The sequence below is a fragment of the Penicillium riverlandense genome, assembly GCF_028828495.1.
Source record: "Penicillium riverlandense strain IBT 135883 chromosome Unknown utg000001l_segment0_segment0, whole genome shotgun sequence".
Classification (NCBI taxonomy): domain Eukaryota; kingdom Fungi; phylum Ascomycota; class Eurotiomycetes; order Eurotiales; family Aspergillaceae; genus Penicillium; species Penicillium riverlandense.
The window spans coordinates 1,649,704-1,667,680 of NW_026643194.1; the positions used below are offsets into that span (position 1 = coordinate 1,649,704).

General features: G+C 53.4%; 7 protein-coding genes across 7 annotated transcripts; 5 read left to right on the forward strand and 2 right to left on the reverse strand.

The window, feature by feature from the left end:
• Window positions 1–190: 190 nt before the first annotated feature.
• N7474_000679 (proteasome regulatory particle base subunit RPN1) lies at window positions 191–3,189 on the forward strand (the record flags this gene model as incomplete). The annotated part of the gene is made up of 4 exons (XM_057192094.1): window positions 191–532; window positions 577–741; window positions 795–3,107; window positions 3,163–3,189. 4 exons carry the CDS (start codon window positions 191–193, stop codon window positions 3,187–3,189), a joined length of 2,847 nt encoding a protein of 948 aa, XP_057057047.1.
• Window positions 3,190–3,475: 286 nt separating this feature from the next.
• N7474_000680 (protein kinase RIO2) lies at window positions 3,476–4,819 on the forward strand (the record flags this gene model as incomplete). The annotated part of the gene is made up of 3 exons (XM_057192095.1): window positions 3,476–3,538; window positions 3,594–3,738; window positions 3,801–4,819. The coding sequence occupies 3 exons, from the start codon at window positions 3,476–3,478 to the stop codon at window positions 4,817–4,819; spliced, it is 1,227 nt and encodes a 408-aa protein (XP_057057048.1).
• A 436-nt stretch (window positions 4,820–5,255) lies between these two features.
• On the forward strand, window positions 5,256–5,950 carry N7474_000681 (mitochondrial 54S ribosomal protein uL23m; the record flags this gene model as incomplete). Its single annotated transcript, XM_057192096.1, has 2 exons — window positions 5,256–5,554; window positions 5,677–5,950. The coding sequence occupies 2 exons, from the start codon at window positions 5,256–5,258 to the stop codon at window positions 5,948–5,950; spliced, it is 573 nt and encodes a 190-aa protein (XP_057057049.1).
• Window positions 5,951–6,446: 496 nt separating this feature from the next.
• N7474_000682 (putative LON domain serine protease) lies at window positions 6,447–9,361 on the reverse strand (the record flags this gene model as incomplete). The annotated part of the gene is made up of 3 exons (XM_057192097.1): window positions 6,447–6,531; window positions 6,590–8,825; window positions 8,899–9,361. 3 exons carry the CDS (start codon window positions 9,359–9,361, stop codon window positions 6,447–6,449), a joined length of 2,784 nt encoding a protein of 927 aa, XP_057057050.1.
• A 458-nt stretch (window positions 9,362–9,819) lies between these two features.
• On the forward strand, window positions 9,820–10,894 carry N7474_000683 (porphobilinogen deaminase; the record flags this gene model as incomplete). The annotated part of the gene is made up of 2 exons (XM_057192098.1): window positions 9,820–10,075; window positions 10,143–10,894. 2 exons carry the CDS (start codon window positions 9,820–9,822, stop codon window positions 10,892–10,894), a joined length of 1,008 nt encoding a protein of 335 aa, XP_057057051.1.
• A 145-nt stretch (window positions 10,895–11,039) lies between these two features.
• N7474_000684 (IGBP1/TAP42 family protein) lies at window positions 11,040–12,233 on the reverse strand (the record flags this gene model as incomplete). The annotated part of the gene is made up of 3 exons (XM_057192099.1): window positions 11,040–11,618; window positions 11,684–11,960; window positions 12,022–12,233. The coding sequence occupies 3 exons, from the start codon at window positions 12,231–12,233 to the stop codon at window positions 11,040–11,042; spliced, it is 1,068 nt and encodes a 355-aa protein (XP_057057052.1).
• Window positions 12,234–12,625: 392 nt separating this feature from the next.
• N7474_000685 (uncharacterized protein) lies at window positions 12,626–17,906 on the forward strand (the record flags this gene model as incomplete). Its single annotated transcript, XM_057192100.1, has 16 exons — window positions 12,626–12,759; window positions 12,810–13,009; window positions 13,065–13,168; window positions 13,227–13,492; window positions 13,550–13,657; window positions 13,705–14,392; window positions 14,446–14,504; window positions 14,552–14,621; window positions 14,673–14,741; window positions 14,792–14,971; window positions 15,026–16,093; window positions 16,146–16,546; window positions 16,603–17,116; window positions 17,169–17,354; window positions 17,403–17,555; window positions 17,625–17,906. The coding sequence occupies 16 exons, from the start codon at window positions 12,626–12,628 to the stop codon at window positions 17,904–17,906; spliced, it is 4,482 nt and encodes a 1,493-aa protein (XP_057057053.1).
• Window positions 17,907–17,977: the final 71 nt, after the last annotated feature.

Below are 17,977 nucleotides of genomic sequence, written 5' to 3' on the forward strand. Positions count from 1 at the left end.
AGGAGCTCACAGTCCACCAGCTCTGCGTTGCTTCCGCATCACCAGCTAATCAATCCACCTGCATCTGCTGTGTCCGCGCAGCTTTCCATCTCTTGTCCGCTTGTACCATCGCTGTTTTTCTTTTCGACGATCTTTCTTAATCTCATTCCCTCGATTTATCCCAGACCTGGTCGCCAGCTACCCGTCAGAAATGGCGAACGAGGGCGAGCGGTCAACCTCCGCCGACAAGGGCAAGGGCAAGGTTGATGATGTCCGCGAGTTGAATGGCAAGAAATCTCACACCGACGAGAAGGCAACAGCAGAGGGAAAGAAGAAGGATGAGGAACCGCAAGAAGGTAGGTCGCGACGGTCTTCGGGACAGGTGCTAGCTGGAACGGAGCACACGCCCCCTGTCATCGGCCAACGGGTCCAGAAGCTGACAGGATGGCTTGTTACAGAAGAGCTCAGTGAAGAGGATCAGCAATTGAAGAATGAGCTTGAGATGCTTGTGGAGCGGTTAAAGGTAGGGTCATCTTGTCCACAGCCGGTAGCGGTAAGGAATAGTGACGTTAATGTTCGATTCTTTACCAACAACAGGAATCGGACACTTCTCTTTACGGGCCCGCCTTGGACGCGATCAAGAACTTCATCAAGACCTCGACTTCCTCCATGACCGCCGTTCCGAAGCCACTCAAGTTCCTCCGACCGCACTATGATGATCTGACAGCGCTGTACGAGGAGTGGGCAGCAGGCCCGGTGAAGGTTGGTTTCTCCTCCCAGTTCTCAAGCTCGAGTCTGACTTTCTATCTCTCTAGGATTCCTTGGCCGATATGCTCTCCGTCCTGGGTATGACCTATGGGGATGAAGAGAAGCTGGAGACAATCAAGTACCGCCTGTTGGCTAAGTCGGAAGACCTGGGTTCATGGGGCCACGAATACGTCAGACATCTGGCGCTGGAGATTGGAAAGGAATACCAGAACCGCTTGAACGCGGAGAACGACACTCAAGATCTGGTGGACCTTGCCTTGTCGCTGGTTCCCTACTTCCTGCGCCACAATGCCGAAGCCGATGCTGTCGATCTTCTCAGTGAACTCGAGATCATCGAGGAAATCCCTCGGTTTGTGGATGAGAACACCTATTCCCGTGTCTGCCTGTACATGGTCAGCATGGTCAACCTCCTCACCTACCCCGAAGATCAGCAGTTCCTGCGGACCGCGCATGAGATCTACGTCCGCTACAACAGGCTCTCGCAGGCAATTGTGCTTGCCATCCGTTTGAATGATGTCGAACTAATCAAGAGTGACATCAACGCGACGACCGACGTGGCTCTCAAGAAGCAGATGGCGTTCCTGGTCGCTCGGCAGCAGATCTGGCTTGATTTGCCCGCCGAGGACGAGGAAGGGGAGGCTTTGAATGACTGCCTGAACAACACATCTATCCCCAAGCACTTCAAGTCTCTTGGAAAGGAGTTGAATATCTTGGACCCAAAGATGCCCGAGGATATTTACAAGACACATCTGGAGAGCAGCCGGGGAGCGGGATTGACCAATCTCGACTCGGCTCGACACAACCTGGCTAGTGCCTTTGTCAACTCCTTTGCCAACGCCGGCTTTGGCAACGATAAGATGATGCTTGTTGAGGGTGATAAGGGCACATGGGTGTGGAAGACAAAGGACGATGGTATGCTGTCGACGACCGCGTCCCTGGGTATGCTTCTGCACCGGGATGTGGAAGATGGCTTGGACAAGATCGACAAGTTCACCTACGCGTCGGAGGATCAGGTCAAGGCCGGTGCACTCCTTGCCATCGGTATCCTCAACTCTGGTGTTCGGCTCGACTCCGACCCTGCCCTCGCCCTGTTGAGTGATACGGACAACCTGGAAGCGAAGAATGTGCCCATGCGGGTGGCTTCGATTATGGGACTGGGCTTGGCTTATGCTGGGTCGAACAAGGAGGAACTTCTTGAGATTCTACTTCCCATAGTGGAGGACTCCTCGCTAGACATGCAGCTGTCTGCCATGGCCGCGGTCTCACTGGGTCTTGTTTTTGTTGGGTCGTCGAATCACCAAGTCAGCGAGGCGATCGCTACAACCCTCATGGATGAGGAACGTCAGAAGCAGCTCAAGGACAAGTGGACGCGGTTCATGGCCCTTGGTCTGGCGCTCCTATACTTTGGCCGACAGGAAGAAGTCGACGTCATTCTCGACATCCTCAAGGCGGTCGACCACCCCATGGCTAAGCCCACATCCGTCTTGGCCTCGGTCTGCGCGTGGGCTGGCACTGGTACGGTACTGAAGTTGCAGGAGCTTCTCCACATCTGCAACGACATCATCGAGGAGAAGGAAGAGAACAAGGGCGACGAACTTGTCCAGTCATATGCTGTGCTCGGTTTGTCCCTGATTGCCATGGGTGAAGATGTTGGTCAGGACATGATCCTGCGCCAGTTTGGCCATCTCATGCACTACGGCTCGAGTAACATCCGCCGCGCTGTGCCGCTGGCCATGGGGTTGATCAGTCCCAGCAACCCTCAGATGAAGGTTTATGATACCTTGTCGCGGTACAGTCACGACAACGACAACGATGTCGCCATCAATGCCATCTTCGCCATGGGTCTCTGCGGTGCGGGCACCAACAACGCCCGCCTGGCCCAACTCCTGCGACAACTGGCCAGCTACTACCACCGCGACCAGAACTCGTTGTTCATGGTCCGCATTGCCCAGGGTCTCCTCCACATGGGCAAGGGTACCATGACGCTCAACCCCTTCCACACCGACCGCCAGGTGCTCTCTCGAGTTTCGGCTGCCGGTCTTCTCACCGTGCTGGTGTCCCTGATCGATGCTAAGCAATTCATCCTCGCCGAACACCACTACCTTCTCTACTTCCTCATTACTGCCATGTTCCCGCGGTTCCTCGTTACTCTTGATGAGGATCTGCAACCTCTCACCGTCAATGTCCGCGTGGGTCAGGCCGTGGACGTGGTCGGCCAGGCTGGTCGCCCCAAGACCATTACTGGGTGGCAGACACAGAGCACGCCGGTGCTGCTGTCGTACGGTGAGAGGGCTGAGTTGGAGGATGAGCAGTATATCCCTCTCAGCAGCATCCTGGAAGGCTTGGTTATTTTGCGCAAGGTAAGCCCATTTTCTTCTTCGTGTTATTGATCTCTCTTGCTAACGATGAACGTAGAATCCGGACTATGAAGCTCCCGAGTAGTTCATGATAGATGCTATCCCGGTCCACATGCGGTCTTATAGTGGTCGGGGTATTGTTGGATCTAATGTATTCAGAACGACTCAGAAATAGCATGCAAATTTTATTCTCTCTCTATAGATTCTTCACCGTACTGTAGTCCATGTCCTACGATCAGATCCCAAATAGGCAGTAGGGCTTAGGGCTCGGCCGTTATCGCGATTTTCTCTCCGCCGGCGCTTCCATCGATAACCCCCAAGGTTTGAAAAAGATCATCTCTCCCACTTTTCCTGCCGTATTTTCAACCGCAATGAAGCTCGACGCAAAAGCGATTCGTTACCTGACCTCGGAGGATTTCCGGGTGCTTGCAGGGGTATGTACCCGCCCCTCCTTCGGCCAAAGACATCACGACTCACGCATGAGACTAGGTGGAAGCTGGCAGTCGCAACCACGAAGTGGTTCCAACGCCGCTGATCGTGCAACTCTCCGGCCTGCGAGGCGGTAGCGGTGTGCATCGGTCGATCTCAGTTCTGGCGAAGACGAACCTGATCGCCAAGGTGAAGAATGCGAAATGTACGTTCGACAGGGAAACTCTCGATCTACCCAGCTGCTGACCCTCCATCGTTCTCGCGCAGATGATGGCTACCGGCTCGCCTACGGCGGACTCGACTACCTCGCGCTAAATGCGCACCAGAAACAAAAATGCATCTACTCAGTCGGCAACCAGATCGGCGTGGGCAAGGAATCCGACATCGTGGTCGTAGCTCACAGCAGCGGCGCCCAACGAATTCTCAAAATCCACCGTCTCGGCCGCATCTCGTTCCGAACCGTCAAGACGAATCGCGACTACCTGCGCCACCGCAACACGGGCTCGTGGATGTACATGTCTCGCCTGGCGGCGATGAAAGAGTTTGCGTTTATGAAAGCGCTGCGCGAGAACGGATTCTCCGTGCCCGAGCCCATTGCCCAAAATCGGCATACCATTGTCATGAGTCTGATTGATGCTTTCCCGCTCCGTCAAATATCCAAGGTCCCTCGGCCCGCGGAGCTGTACTCGGAGTTGATGGACATTATTCTGGAGTTGGCGCGGTTCGGCCTGATTCATGGTGACTTTAACGAGTTCAATATCCTGATTAAGGAAGAGGAGGATCCGGATGCGAAGGGAAAAGCACCTGCGAACGCGGATGACGAGAACGATGAGAATATTCGGCTTGTGCCTGTGCTTATTGATTTCCCGCAGATGGTGTCCATCGACCACGCCAATGCGGAGATGTACTTCGATCGGGATGTCAACTGCATCAAGAAGTACTTCCAGCGCAAGTTCCACTTTGTCAGTGATGTTCCGGGACCGTCCTTTGCCGATGCGAAGAAGAATATGCTCAAGAATCCGGGGAAGCGGTTGGATGTGGAAGTGGAGGCATCTGGTTTCTCGAGGAAGATGGCCCGCGAGCTGGAAGCGTACATGAAGGAGGTTGGGGTCGACGGAGATGCGGGTGCGTCTCGAGATGAAGATGATGATGAAGATGAAGATGATGAGGAGGAAGAGGAGGGTTCTGAGGAGGAACACGGTGATGATGGACAGCCGGAGGAGGAAACGGGGCACTCGGATAGCCTTGACGACAACTCCCGGCGATTGGAGGAGCTGCGAGTTTGAGGAAAAGGGCGGTAGAGGGATTTCCGTTTATTTCTAATGACCGTGCATGACAATTAGAGTGTAATATACTTCATACCTCCAGTAACAATTATCTTTTGTTCTTCGGGAAGCCTATAGATCTACGGCGGGCGGAGCGGCCACTAGCGCAGTTTGTTGGCTCTTGTTCATCCCGAGTCGTCGCCCCGACATTCATCCCCATCACCCGCCATCATGGAGCGCCAGGCCGCAAATCTCGGAGCGCTTGCTGGGCGAGCAACATGGGGACGCAAGAAGGTGTACCTGTACGTCAAATCCCCAATTCCTCTCACCGAACTGCCTTAGGCGGAGGCAGACAAAAAAAAAAAACCTGGACGATGTACCGTTGCCTCCAATGAGTCGCACACATACCACATCAATTCCATCCAATCCAGCAAGAATTCCTAAATAACTAACCCCAATGTCCCACAGACCTAGCTTCGTCGTCGCCCTCGTCCGAACCCCCAATCTCTCCCCCCAATACGCCCAGTTCCGCGTCCCGCTCAGCTTCAACAAACTCGATCTGCGCGACTACCTCAAGAACGTCTACGGCGTCGGCGTCCGCAGTATCCGCAGCTATGTCGAGATGCAGCCTGTTACCCGTGTCACGCGCGACGGAAAAGGCCGCGGTCCCATCCGCCGTCCTAAATCCGAGAAGCGCATGACGGTTGAGTTGGTCGAGCCGTTTGTTTGGCCTGCGGAGCCGAAGGATTTGACCCTGTATGTTCTTATGTCCTCTTTTGTTGGGGGCATTGGAGGGGAGGGACATTTGATTGATTCCTTCCCTCCATATTCCTCCCAAGTCTCCTCCAAGCGCCTGGCTGACCACCTCAAACAAACAGATGGGAAAAAGAATCCTGGGACGCAAATGAAGTACACGCAAAGGAAGCGTCCGAAGCCCCGCACGGCCCAACGGACTTTGCAGAGAAACCCAACGAGAAAGAGCGCAAGGCCTACGCAGAACAGGCGAAGGAGATTCTAGCCGATCCGGAGTCGTGGCGGCCGACATGGAAGGCGCTTGGTATGGACTTTGCGAATCAGGGTATGCTGAAGCCGATTTCGCGGCTTGGGAAGCAGGTGAAGAAGGCGGATGAGAGTGGGGAGGCTGGCAGGTAGGCGAGGGAGTTGGTGGCTATGATCAGTCTTGAGATGTTTTGTCGGACGGTGTGCTACTGCACGCTGTGTATTTCTTTTGTTTTCTTGCCCGGCGTTTTGCATTTGATGGAGATCTTCCTACCTCTGAGATCATGCTCGATCTTTTACCCTTTCTTGTACTATATCTGATTGCGAACGAGATTTTATATCAATTCAATCATCTTCTCGCAACTGTTTGACAGCACTTCTATGTCTTGAAAAACCTGTTGAGAATATTGTATATTGAACGTTGAGATATAGACAGGACCTATTGAACTGGACAAAACATCACCGCAGCCAAAAGAACGAATAATTACAACTAATCAGATTCGGCCAATGAGCCGAATGGGGTAGAGGGAAGGTCACGCTATGCAAAGACACGAAAGAAACGATTGGAGCAGTTGGGAGGAGCACGGAACAACAGTCCAGTAAAATGTGCAGAGAGAACCAGGCTTAGGAGTTGGACTAGTCCGGAAGACTATAGCCGGCTCTCCACAAAGTTGATGTGCTGGCCTGGCCAGTGTGCATCTGGCCAGATCTGGCGGAGTGCTTCCCAGATGTGCCTGTAGTGACTAAAGTCAGACGATGAAATCGAGCGAGATACAGAGGGGTGAAACTTACTGCACGTAGATAATCTCCAGGCCGTCCTTGACTTCCTGTGGGATATCCTTGACATCCTTGCGGTTGTGCTGTGGGAGAAGCACGGTCTTGACGCCTGCGCGCAAGGCACCGATCAGCTTCTCCTTGATGCCGCCGACGGGCATGACGCGGCCACGCAGCGAGACCTCGCCCGTCATGGCAATCTGGGGCGGCACGGGTTTATTGCTGAACAAGGAGATCAATGCAACGGTGTGGGCGAGGCCAGCTGAGGGGCCATCTTTGGGGATCGCGCCGGAGGGGCAGTGGACGTGCAAGCTGCGGCTTTTCATGATGTCCTCGTTGGGGTCGTGGGTGAGGCCCAGCTCGAAGGAGTGGGCTTTGACCCAGGTGAGAGCCACCTCCACAGATTCCTTCAGCACATCGCCCAGCTTTCCGGTCAGCTGCACGCGTCCGTTGCCGGGCATGTCGGCTACCTCGATGAACAAAATGCTGCCCTGGCCGCCAGTGGAGTATGCGACGAGACCCGTCACCACGCCAGGACGGCCGTGCTTCTCGGCGATCTCTTCTTCAAAGCGTTCGATGCCCAGGATGTCTTCCAGATCGTCGACCGTGACGACGGGGTTATAATCTTCCAGGCGATTGGCGTCCCCGGCGTCGGCGTATTGGACTGCCTTGTGGCGGCAGATCGAGCCGATCTCGCGCTCCAGGTTGCGGACACCGGATTCGCGAGTGTAGGAGGTGATTGTCTTGTCGATTACTTCGTCCGAAAGATCGACCTGCCCGGCGGAGAGACCGTTGGATTGAATTTGCTTAGGGATGAGGTGTCGCTTGGCGATGTGCCTCTTCTCAACAGTCGTATATCCGGAGAGAGAGATAGTTTCCATGCGATCAAGCAAGGGTGGCGGGATCGTATCCAGCGAGTTGGCAGTAGCGATAAAAAGCACCTTGCTCAAATCGATCGGAATGTTAATGTAATGGTCTGTGAAGGAGTTGTTCTGCTCTGGGTCCAAAACCTCCAGCATGGCGGCAGACGGGTCGCCCTGGAAGTTGGAACCGCCGACCTTGTCGATCTCATCCAGCAGGAATACGGGGTTGGCCACGCCAACTTTCTTCAGGCCGTTGACGATCAGGCCTGGCATGGCCGCAACATAGGTCCGTCGGTGGCCCCGGATTTCCGCCTCATCGCGAACACCACCGAGCGAGATGCGGTGGAATTTGCGTCCCAGCGACGCAGCCACAGACCGCGCCAGACTGGTTTTACCAGTGCCAGGCGGACCGGCCAGGAGCAAGATGGGAGACTTGTCGGTCATGCGCTTGGACTTCAAGAGCTCGAGTTTTGTCTCCAGAGCAACACGGTCAGCTTCCGACATCATAGGAACATCCTTCTCAACGTCACCGGCCGTTGAGGAATCCAGGTCCTTCGTCAGTCCATCAATTTGGCGCTCGACGTCCTGGTTGGTCGACTGTTTCAGACGCAGCACGGCAAGGTACTCCAGCAGCCTCTTCTTGATCCGCTCCAGTCCGTAGTGGTCATCGTCGAGCTGCTTGCGGGCTCTCTTAAGCGTGTCCGGTCCCAGTTGATCTTCTGTCACCTTGGTCCATGGGATCTCTGCCAGGTTCTCCAGGTACGTGCGACAGACTCCGTATTCGGCGTTGGCCGGGTTCATCTTGCGCAGACGCTTCATTTCCTTATCCGCAACCTTGCGAGCCTCGGGGCTGAGCTGCGCTTCCTCGAGCTTCTGCTGGAGCTCATCCACCTCGTTCGGCTCCTTCTCTTCGTTATCGCCACCACGTGAGCCTGCAGTTCCCGGGGGTGCGAGGCCAGAGAGGCCCGACACGGCACGCCTTGCTAGCAGTTCACGCTCGCGTGGGTCGATCTGACCAATATCGGTATTCTGAGGGAAGGAGGAGCTGCTAATGGTTGTGACTTTGACGCTGCTCTTGATGTGCTGCGCTTGCCTGGTCAGGATCTCGACGACCCTCTCCAGTCGCTCTTTAACATCGAACGAAGCCAAGATCTGTAGTTTCTCTTCAAAGCTGGCATCGGACACATCGGCCATAAAGTCGGCCAATCTACCAGCCTGTGACAATTCGGTCTTGGAAATATACAGTTCGAATTTGCGCGCCACGAGTGGCGACAAGCGGCTCGAGGCCGCCGACAAAAGTGAAGACAGGCGCAACAGAGTCAGAAGTTCTCGAGAGAGCTGTCTCAACTGTTGGAACAGTTCGGTGACTTCCGGATCGCCCTGCGCGGGGGCTGTTGGTGCAAAAGAACATCGTCAGACTCCTCGAATCATCCACTTTTTGTTGGGGAGGAAGGATATACATACCAATCTCATCATGGATAAGCACTTCAGCCTCAAAGTATGGCCGATCTTTCAGGACCCGCTTGACTGTAAACCGCTGCGCACCTTGGACGAGGAGGAACGGCTCGGCATAAGCGCGGCGCTGAACCCCGATCACTTTGCCGATGGTCCCGTGGCGGAAGAGATCGTCCTTTCTCGCCTGGCCCGCATCGATTGCATCCCATTCCTCGCGCCGAGTCTCGTCCGTGTCGCTGCCCTCCAGCAGTTGCTGGCCATCCCGGCTCAAGAACGGCGAGCTCAGCGGGATGCAGCCGAAGGTGATGGAACTTCCATCGCGCTTGGGCCGGTCGACCAGTGATGACAGAAGATTGGCGAGATCGGGGCGGTTGGAGACGGGGATGCGAAGCGTCACGCCGGGCAGTAGGACAGAGCCCTTGGCCAGCGGGACGAGAGGGAGCTTGGTGGCTCGGCCGTTGTTGGACCCCATCGAGGAGGTTGGAAGGGGGATGAATATAGAAAGAGTATGGGATGTATGGGAATAAGAATGTCAAGAAGAGGAGAAGAAGAAGAAGAAGAAGATGATGAAGAGTAGGTTCCAGAAGCGATGGTCGGTCCGGGGGTGGATAAGAGTCAGGTGCTCGTCATTCCCCGGAGCCGAGGCTAGTACAACTTACGTAGTGGCGACGATCCAAGCCGAACCCAGAGAGAGATGGTCCCGACACTAGGTGGACTGGGTATACGACTCGGACGACGAAGAATATTGAATTGGCTGAATTGTCCGTCAAAAAGAATACTTCCTATACTTGAAATGTTGTATTAACATCTTGTCGCTGCGCACTCCCGTGACCCGCCATTATTTACGGATCTTTGCCACTGATCGGAGAGGAGCGTTTCTTCTTCCACTTCTTTCCTCCCTCCCTTCCGCCCTTCCCCCCTCCCCGCATCATGGCCGCACCGCCCACCACTTCCTTCACCATTGGCACCCGCGCGTCCAAGCTGGCCCTGGTCCAGACGGACGCGGTGAAAGATGCCCTCAAGGCGGCCTTCCCCCACTATGACTTCCGCGTCTTCTCCAAGGAGACCGCCGGCGACCTGAGCATGATTGCGCTGCGCGAATTCACCTCCAAGAACCTGTGGACCGAGGAATTGGAGGAATTGATGATGGCCGGCCAGGTCGACTTCATCGTGCATTCATTGAAAGGTTCGTTCGCCAGATTCCCCATTTGGGTCATTTTCTTCAAATCAAGCTCACCTGTCGCAAACCCCAGATGTCCCCACCAACCTCCCTCCCTCCTGCACCCTCGGTCCGATGATGCCGCGCGAAGACAGCAGAGACGTTCTCGTGGTCAAGCAAGGGCTGCCCTACAAGAGTCTATCGGAGATCCCCGCCGGCTCGGTGGTCGGCACCTCGTCCATCCGGCGCACGGCGCAATTGGCGCGCAATTACCCTCATCTGAAGGTGCAAGATGTCCGCGGCAATATCAATACTCGTCTCGCCAAGCTGGATGCGGATGATAGTCCCTACACTTGCATCATTCTGGCGGCGGCTGGTCTGCTGCGCGTTGATCTGGGGGATCGTATCACGCAATACCTTGACTCGAAGAACGGCGGCATGCTTTACGCGGTTGGACAGGGTGCTCTTGGGATTGAGATCCGCAAGGATGACCATGCTCTGCGAGAGATTCTGGCCAAGATTGAAGATCGGGATACGACGCTTGCTTGTTTGGCGGAGCGCAGTCTGCTGCGCACCCTGGAGGGTGGCTGCAGTGCTCCGCTGGGAGTTGAGACGGAGTGGGAGCAAAGCTCCGAGGGGCCCCGGCGGTTGAGGATGAGGGCAATCGTGGTCAGCGTGGACGGCAAGGAATCTGCCGAGATAGAGTTGTCTGGCGAGGTCGATTCGCCCGACACCGCCGAGGCTCATGGTGTCGCTGTCGCCCAGGCTTTGGTGGACGGGGGCGCCGGTAAGATCCTTGAAGCTATTCAGCAGAAAAAAGTAGCCAAAGAGGCCGTCTCTGTTTAAAATCGACTTGAAACAATGATTCTTGGGCCCTATAACTAGGCGTATACCCAATGAGACAAAAAAGCATTTCATGATATCTCTTCTTTGATCATCTTCTCTATATTCTGACAGAAATGGCCTGGATTGAACCCCCAAGACAGTCAGATCAACCCCGATTTAATGTATTTCCAGCTCCCCGTGGATTGGCCTCCTTGAACTCATCCCACTCCCGCGCCTTCATCGTTTCCTCGTCGGCTTTGTCCAGGTCATCCTCGTCCACCTCGGGTGGTATCCCCGACTGCTCTCCTCCGCCCTCGATAAAATTGCCGCGTCGATGTTCCTCCTCCAGATATTCGTCAATTGTCATCGTCGGGAGGTTGTGACCGGACCGAAACACTCCTTGCTGTAGCTGGGAGCGCTTGTCCAGCAAGGTGAACGGCTGCATCGGCCTTCCTTTCGTGTTCAACAACGGGCCTCCTCTCCCTCCTCTCAGTAGTTGTGACACAGATGGATCCAACCGATCAGAGTAATTCTCTCCTCCCAAATTGCTCCGCTCTCTTGCGTCGTCGTCCATCGGTTGGGTGGGTGGTGGCGCATGGCGCATGGCGGCGAGGATCGACAATTCTTGCACCAGGAGATCCATGGCTTGAAATGTCTGATGTGTATAGAGCTGGATTTCGGCCAAGTAGAGTCTCCGGGTATCGTCGTCGTCACTCTGGAGTCGAGCTTCGTTCCGAGAAAGGTACTGTCAAACACATACAAGAATGAGAATTTGTCGCCATGGTTCAAACCGGCAGAACGTCAACGAACCTCAAGTTTCTGTTTCAGCTCTTTCTCCTCCCTGAATCGCGTTACTTTGATGTCCCGCCGCGCCGCCGCATCATTCACCGGAGCCAATGTAAAGGACGATGGGTTGGCCAGGTACTGGTCGAAGAGTTTCTTATCTCCACCCGACAGGAGACCGTACTCGGCCACCCGCGAGAGGAAGTTCTCGTATTGTTCTAGTGCATTTCGAAGGACTGATTCGCGGTCTGAGCTGGGTGCTCGCTGCATCAGTTCGGCCAGGTGGTATTCTAGCGTCAGGTACCTAGAAAGAGCAGTGTCAGCGCAAACCCGCAAGAAGCCTCAGCTGGGATGGGGAGGCGTACGGGATATCCCCCGTGGAGACATCATCGAGAGACTCGTTGGAACTGAACAATGAGAGAATGCCAACTTGGCGCTGGCATTCTCGGAACTTGGCGATGGTGGAGCTGACGTCGTCGCGATACGTGTCAGTGTTAGTATCACCGCGCGATGCCAGAGCGGTCTTATTGTCCTTGGCGGTTGCAAACAGCGCCCGTAGGCTTTGGGGTTCTTCCATTGTGGTTTTGTCGAGGAAAAAGAGAGACTGGGCCTGGCCCCGCGATGGATGGAGATTTGAGCGATAAGATACGGCAGCTCCATCTTATCAACCCAAAGAAAGTATACATCGGGGTAGTGAAGGCATGGTATGATGACATGTCTTGTCTCGTCAATGCTTGGTTATCGGAGTAGATCTTCAGTTTGCTATATCTATTGAATGCCAGGCAGTGGTCGCAAAACAAAGCCGTGGGGCCTTATATATTTCTGTTTGCTACTTCCTTCCGTCCCTCTTCCTCCGTGTCCTGTCGTTAAGCATTACTCGCCTCTTTCTATTTTCTCTGCGGTTGTTCCTTCATCTCGTTCATCGCCAATCCTAACAATTCCCAACAGGAAGCAGTCCACCTCACCCACATGGAGCTCGTGCCTGAGATCGATGATCCGGGGGCCGTCTCTGGAGATGAGTCCAACGACGAGAACGAGAAGTCAGAGGCTCATCTGCAGGCTTCGATTCGCCGCCAGACACACAAGGTCCAGTTTCAGGCCCTGTAAGTCACATTCTCGTCATTTTACTCTGCCTTGTCTGACAGTGGAGAAGACTTGAAAAACATGCCAACTCTGAGTTCACCGACGACACCCCTGCTGCTGCTCGGCCAGACCGACCAGATGCAGAGCTGTCCATCAAGGACCTGGTTGCTAGGAAAGATGGCGGAGGGGGCATTCTGGATCCCCGCGAATACCAATTTAAGCTGTTTGAAAGAGCAAAGGCCCAGAACACGATCGCGGTGCTTGATAGTGGTAGTTCCCATATCTCTGGCACATTGGACGGGCTGTTGACTTGACACCTACACAGGTACTGGGAAGACTTTAATTGCAGTGCTTCTGCTTAAGCATACCATCCAAGAAGAGCTTGTGAACCGTGCTAATGGAATGCCTCCTCGGATGTCTTTCTTCTTGGTAGGTCGTTATTTCTTTGGACGACTATTTGGCAGTTGCTAAGATAGAACCCATTCAGGTCGACAGTGTGACCCTAGTGTTCCAGCAGTCAACGGTGCTGCGCAACAACATAGATCAGAATGTGGCCAATTTCTTTGGGGCCATGGGAACAGACCTCTGGGACCAACCGATCTGGGACGAACAGCTCAAAGAGAACATGGTGATAGTATGCACAGCAGAGATTCTGTGCCATAGCCTTCACAATGCATTTATCAAGATGGATCAGATCAATCTTTTGGTCTTCGATGAGGCCCACCACACGAAGAAGGAACACCCTTATGCACGGTTTGTATCTTTTCTCTCCGGATGAAATGGACACCTAATGAGCTGACGCAAAAATAGAATTATTCGGGAATTCTACCTCACGGCAGACCCCTCAAAGCGGCCGAAGATCCTTGGGATGACGGCATCGCCAATTGATGGCAAAGGTGATATCCTCATAGCAGCAACGTAGGGCACTCGTTTAGACACATTGATCAGATACTGAACGTGCATAGGAGGCTTGAGACACTTCTGGATAGCCAGATAGCAACAACGTCGAAAATGACCCTTCTGCGTCAGATCGTCAAGAAACCAAACGAGGTGTTGTGGCCCTACGAGACACCTCAGCCACCCCGTGCAACTGAACTGCTCAAGATTATGGTGAAGCAGTTCGGAGACGTTCAGATCCTCGAACGCGTTTTTCGTTGGGTCTTGGACGCTACCTCAGAGCTTGGACCGTGGTGTGCCGATCAAGTATGGACTCATGTTTTGGCCGACGACGTGCTGCCTCAGCTCGAAGGACGTCTCAGCAAAGAGTCTGACCCCAGGGCTCAAGATCTAGTAAGTGCGGCAGAAAGTACAGGAAGAGACATCCAACGGATCAAAGAAGCCAGCGAGTTTGTGAAACTGTACCCTTTCGTGGACCCCTTGTCGCCAAACCAGCTGAGCCCCAAGGTTCACCTCCTCTTCAGGAAATTGGCAGAGCACTTTGCGGAATCAGCAGAAACAAAATGTATTGTTTTCACGACTCAGCGTAGTACGGCAAGAACACTCATGCAGCTTTGCCAGAAACTGGAAATCCCAAACACCCGTCCAGGTATTCTCGTCGGGGTCCGAAGAGGCGATATACTGGCCATGAGGAGCACCTTCCGCAATCAATTTATGGCCTTGCTCAAGTTTCGCCAAGGTGAACTTAATTGCTTGGTAAGTCTAACGACCCCTAGGATCAAGGTCAGTCAACGTCTAATCTATTACAGTTTGCAACTTCGGTGGCTGAAGAAGGCCTCGATATCCCAGATTGCAATCTTGTTGTCAGGTATGCAAGCATGCTTTCATAAAGTATTTTCTCGCTGATAAACGAAGATTTGATCTCTACAAGACGCTCATTCAGTACGTACAGAGCCGCGGGCGTGCGAGGCATGCCGACTCGACCGTGAGTATGATTTTTCTAGAGCCATATTGCTTGCTAGCTGATACATTACAGTACGCACTCATGATAGAGAGAGAAAATGAGGACCACAGAATACAGTTGCAAGAGGTTCACATGGCGGAGGTATTCACGAGTCAATCAATATCAGAGCTTGACTGACACGGTCTGTCTAGCTTCTCATGAAGAACTTTTGCGAGACTCTTCCCAAGGACCGGTTATTGCAGGGATACGACCATGATCTCAAGTCTGTCATCAAAGATGAAAAGCAAAGGACCTACACCATTCCCTCCACCAAGGCGAAGTTGACATACCGTCATGCTATTCACATCCTTGATCGCTACGCCACTTCACTGGTAAGTGTGATCAAAGCCCCGAGGACCCAACTAAAGCTAACATCAGAATACAAGCAATGGGAGAACGACAGTTCTGCCCACGTCAGCTATCATGTCAGATCAGTGGACCAAAAGTTCACTTGTGAAGTCATTCTTCCCGAGAAGTCACCAATCCGTGGATTGGTTGGGGAACCAGCCTCTAGAAAGTCAACTGCTAAACAGGCAGCTGCATTTGATGCTTGCTTATTGCTTCGGAGGAACAATCTTCTGGACGACCATTTCAGGTCCATCTACCATAGACGTCTTCCTGCAATGCGCAATGCTCGCTTGGCCATCACATCGAAGAAGACGGACCAGTACGATAGGATCTGCAAGCCATCTATTTGGGCAGAGCAGCTAGGAACTGTCCCGAGTTTGCTATATGGGACGGTTATTACCTTCGACCCATCGGTGCCTCTGACACGAAGTCATGGGGAAATCGTACTCTTGACCCGAAAGCGGCTTCCAGTCTTCCCCACATTTCCTGTCTACCTGGACAACGACATCGAAACTGTCATACGCACCACGTGCGTGAAATCTGCTTTCTCGGTTACATCACCGGAATTGGAATGCCTGACTACCTTCACACTCTCTGTTTTTCATGACTTGTTCCACAAGACATATGAGCGTGAAATCGAGAAATTGCCGTATTGGATTGCACCAGCCAAGGGCAACATTATGGCGAAAGACATTTCCAGCTTGCCGGGAGTAATTGCCTGGGATGCAATGAAAGACGTTCAGGAACACCAAGAGTGGTACTGGTCGGCCGATATGAGCCCTGAATCTTTGTTGGATCGGTTCTTTTACGATCACTGGGATGGGAGGTGCCGATACTTCCCAGTTGCTGTCGACCATGATTTACGACCAACTGACCCTCCTCCATCCTGTGTGCCCCGCAGGAGCAACATGAAGGATATCATGAACTATACCATCAGCTTATCCAAGAGTAGCCGGGCCAAATTTCTGGAGAGCTGTGACTGGAGCCAGCCAGTTTTGCAGGCAGAGAAAGTCGGCCTTCGCAGAAACTTTCTTGACAAGAGAACAGAGGCCGAAAAGAAAGAGAATAGATGTTTTATCTGCCCACAGCCACTCATGCTCTCGGCGGTTCGTATTGCACCCCGCCGTTCACATATGATATGACTGATAATGTTTGCAGATTCCGTTGCCAATTGTGGCTTCTTGCCTCACCTTCCCAGCAATAATTAGCAGATTGGAGTCCTATCTGATTGTCCTCGAAGGTTGTCAAAGATTGGGGCTTGAAATTAATCTTGAGCTAGCACTTGAAGCTTTCACCAAAGACTCCGACAGCAACGAGGAGCACAGGGGTCAGCAGATTCATGTCCAACGGGGCATGGGGAAGAACTATGAGCGCCTTGAGTTTTTGGGTGATAGTTTCCTCAAGATGGCCACGTCAATCTCGCTCTTCTGTCAGAACCCTGAGGACGATGAGTATGACTATCACGTCAATCGGATGTGTCTGATCTGCAACCAGAATCTTTTTGATACTGCGACCAAGTTGCAGGTGTATGAATACATCCGTAGCCAAAGCTTCTCCCGGTAAGTCTATCCCGTTCTGGCTTTTTAAAGAAGCGCTCCTTACCTCATGACTGCAGGAATACATGGTACCCGCCAGGCCTGCAGCTTCTCCGAGGGCGGAGCTATGGGAAAAGTTTCAAGTCTGAGTCCCACCACGCTCTTGCAAACAAGACGATTGCAGATGTATGTGAGGCATTGATCGGAGCCGCTATGCTCTCCGGTGGTGGCAAGCACCGCTTTGACGAGGCTGTCAAGGCCGTCGGCATCTTTGTCGGCGATGAAACATGCAAATCAACCTCGTGGGAAGACTATCGCGGTCTATACACTCCCCCAGCGTATCAGACCAAACCTGCAGACGGATTTGAAGTCAACATTGCCAGCCAGATCTTCGACAGGGTGGGGTACAAGTTCACATATCCTCGTCTCTTGCGTTCTGCTTTCACACACCCGTCATACCCCCTGGCGTGGGCCAAGGTTCCTTGTTATCAGCGGCTTGAGTTTCTGGGTGATGCACTTCTGGAACTGGTGTGCATTGAGAACTTGTTCTGTCGATTCTCGAACAAGGACGAACAGTGGCTCACGGAGCACAAGGTAAGCGGCTGATATACTGAGGGGCAAAACATGGACTAACCCACTCCTTTAGATGGCCATGGTGTCGAACAAGTTCCTGGGCACGTTGGCAGTGAGGTTGGGATTCCACAGGCACCTTCAATATTTCAGCAATCCCATCCAGTCTCAAATCACCCATTTTGCTGAAGAAGCCGAAACTGCAGAGAGCGAGAGTGAGGGCGCGGTGGATTACTGGCTTGGAATCAAAGACCCTCCCAAGGTAATGGAGTCTAATCGGAGTGTGGCCACAGCACGCTGACCGTCACAGTGTCTCCCTGACATGGTTGAGGCCTATCTGGGGGCTATCTTCGTCGATTCCTGCTTCGACTACACCGTCATCGAAACATTCTTCCAGGCTCACATCATGCCCTATTTCCGGGACATGGCGATCTACGATACATATGCCAATAATCATCCAACGGTCAGGATGCCCTCTTTTCTTTCCTTTTCCTGCCTCCGCCTGACGTCAACGGCGCTAACTCAATCTTAGACGCATCTCGTGTACCAGCTGGACAAGAACTACCGGTGCATGGACTATTCTATCAAGGCTGGAGAGCTGCCCACTGTTGACAGGGAGCCCGCGAGAATGTTGGGGGCGGTGATCGTACATGGCGAGTCTTTGGGAACGCATGTAGCTTCGTCCGGTGGGACGGCCAAAACCCGTGCGTGTGCAAAGGCGCTGGAGATACTGGAAGGGGTGACAGTGGAGGAATTCCGCACTCGATACCACTGCGACTGCCGGAATGAGAAACAAGCAAAGCAGGTCCAGTAGTTAGTGAATTTCGGTGTTTAGATCCAGAAAATGGTGTCGTCTCGAGCCGGTCACATGGCCAGCGTGACACG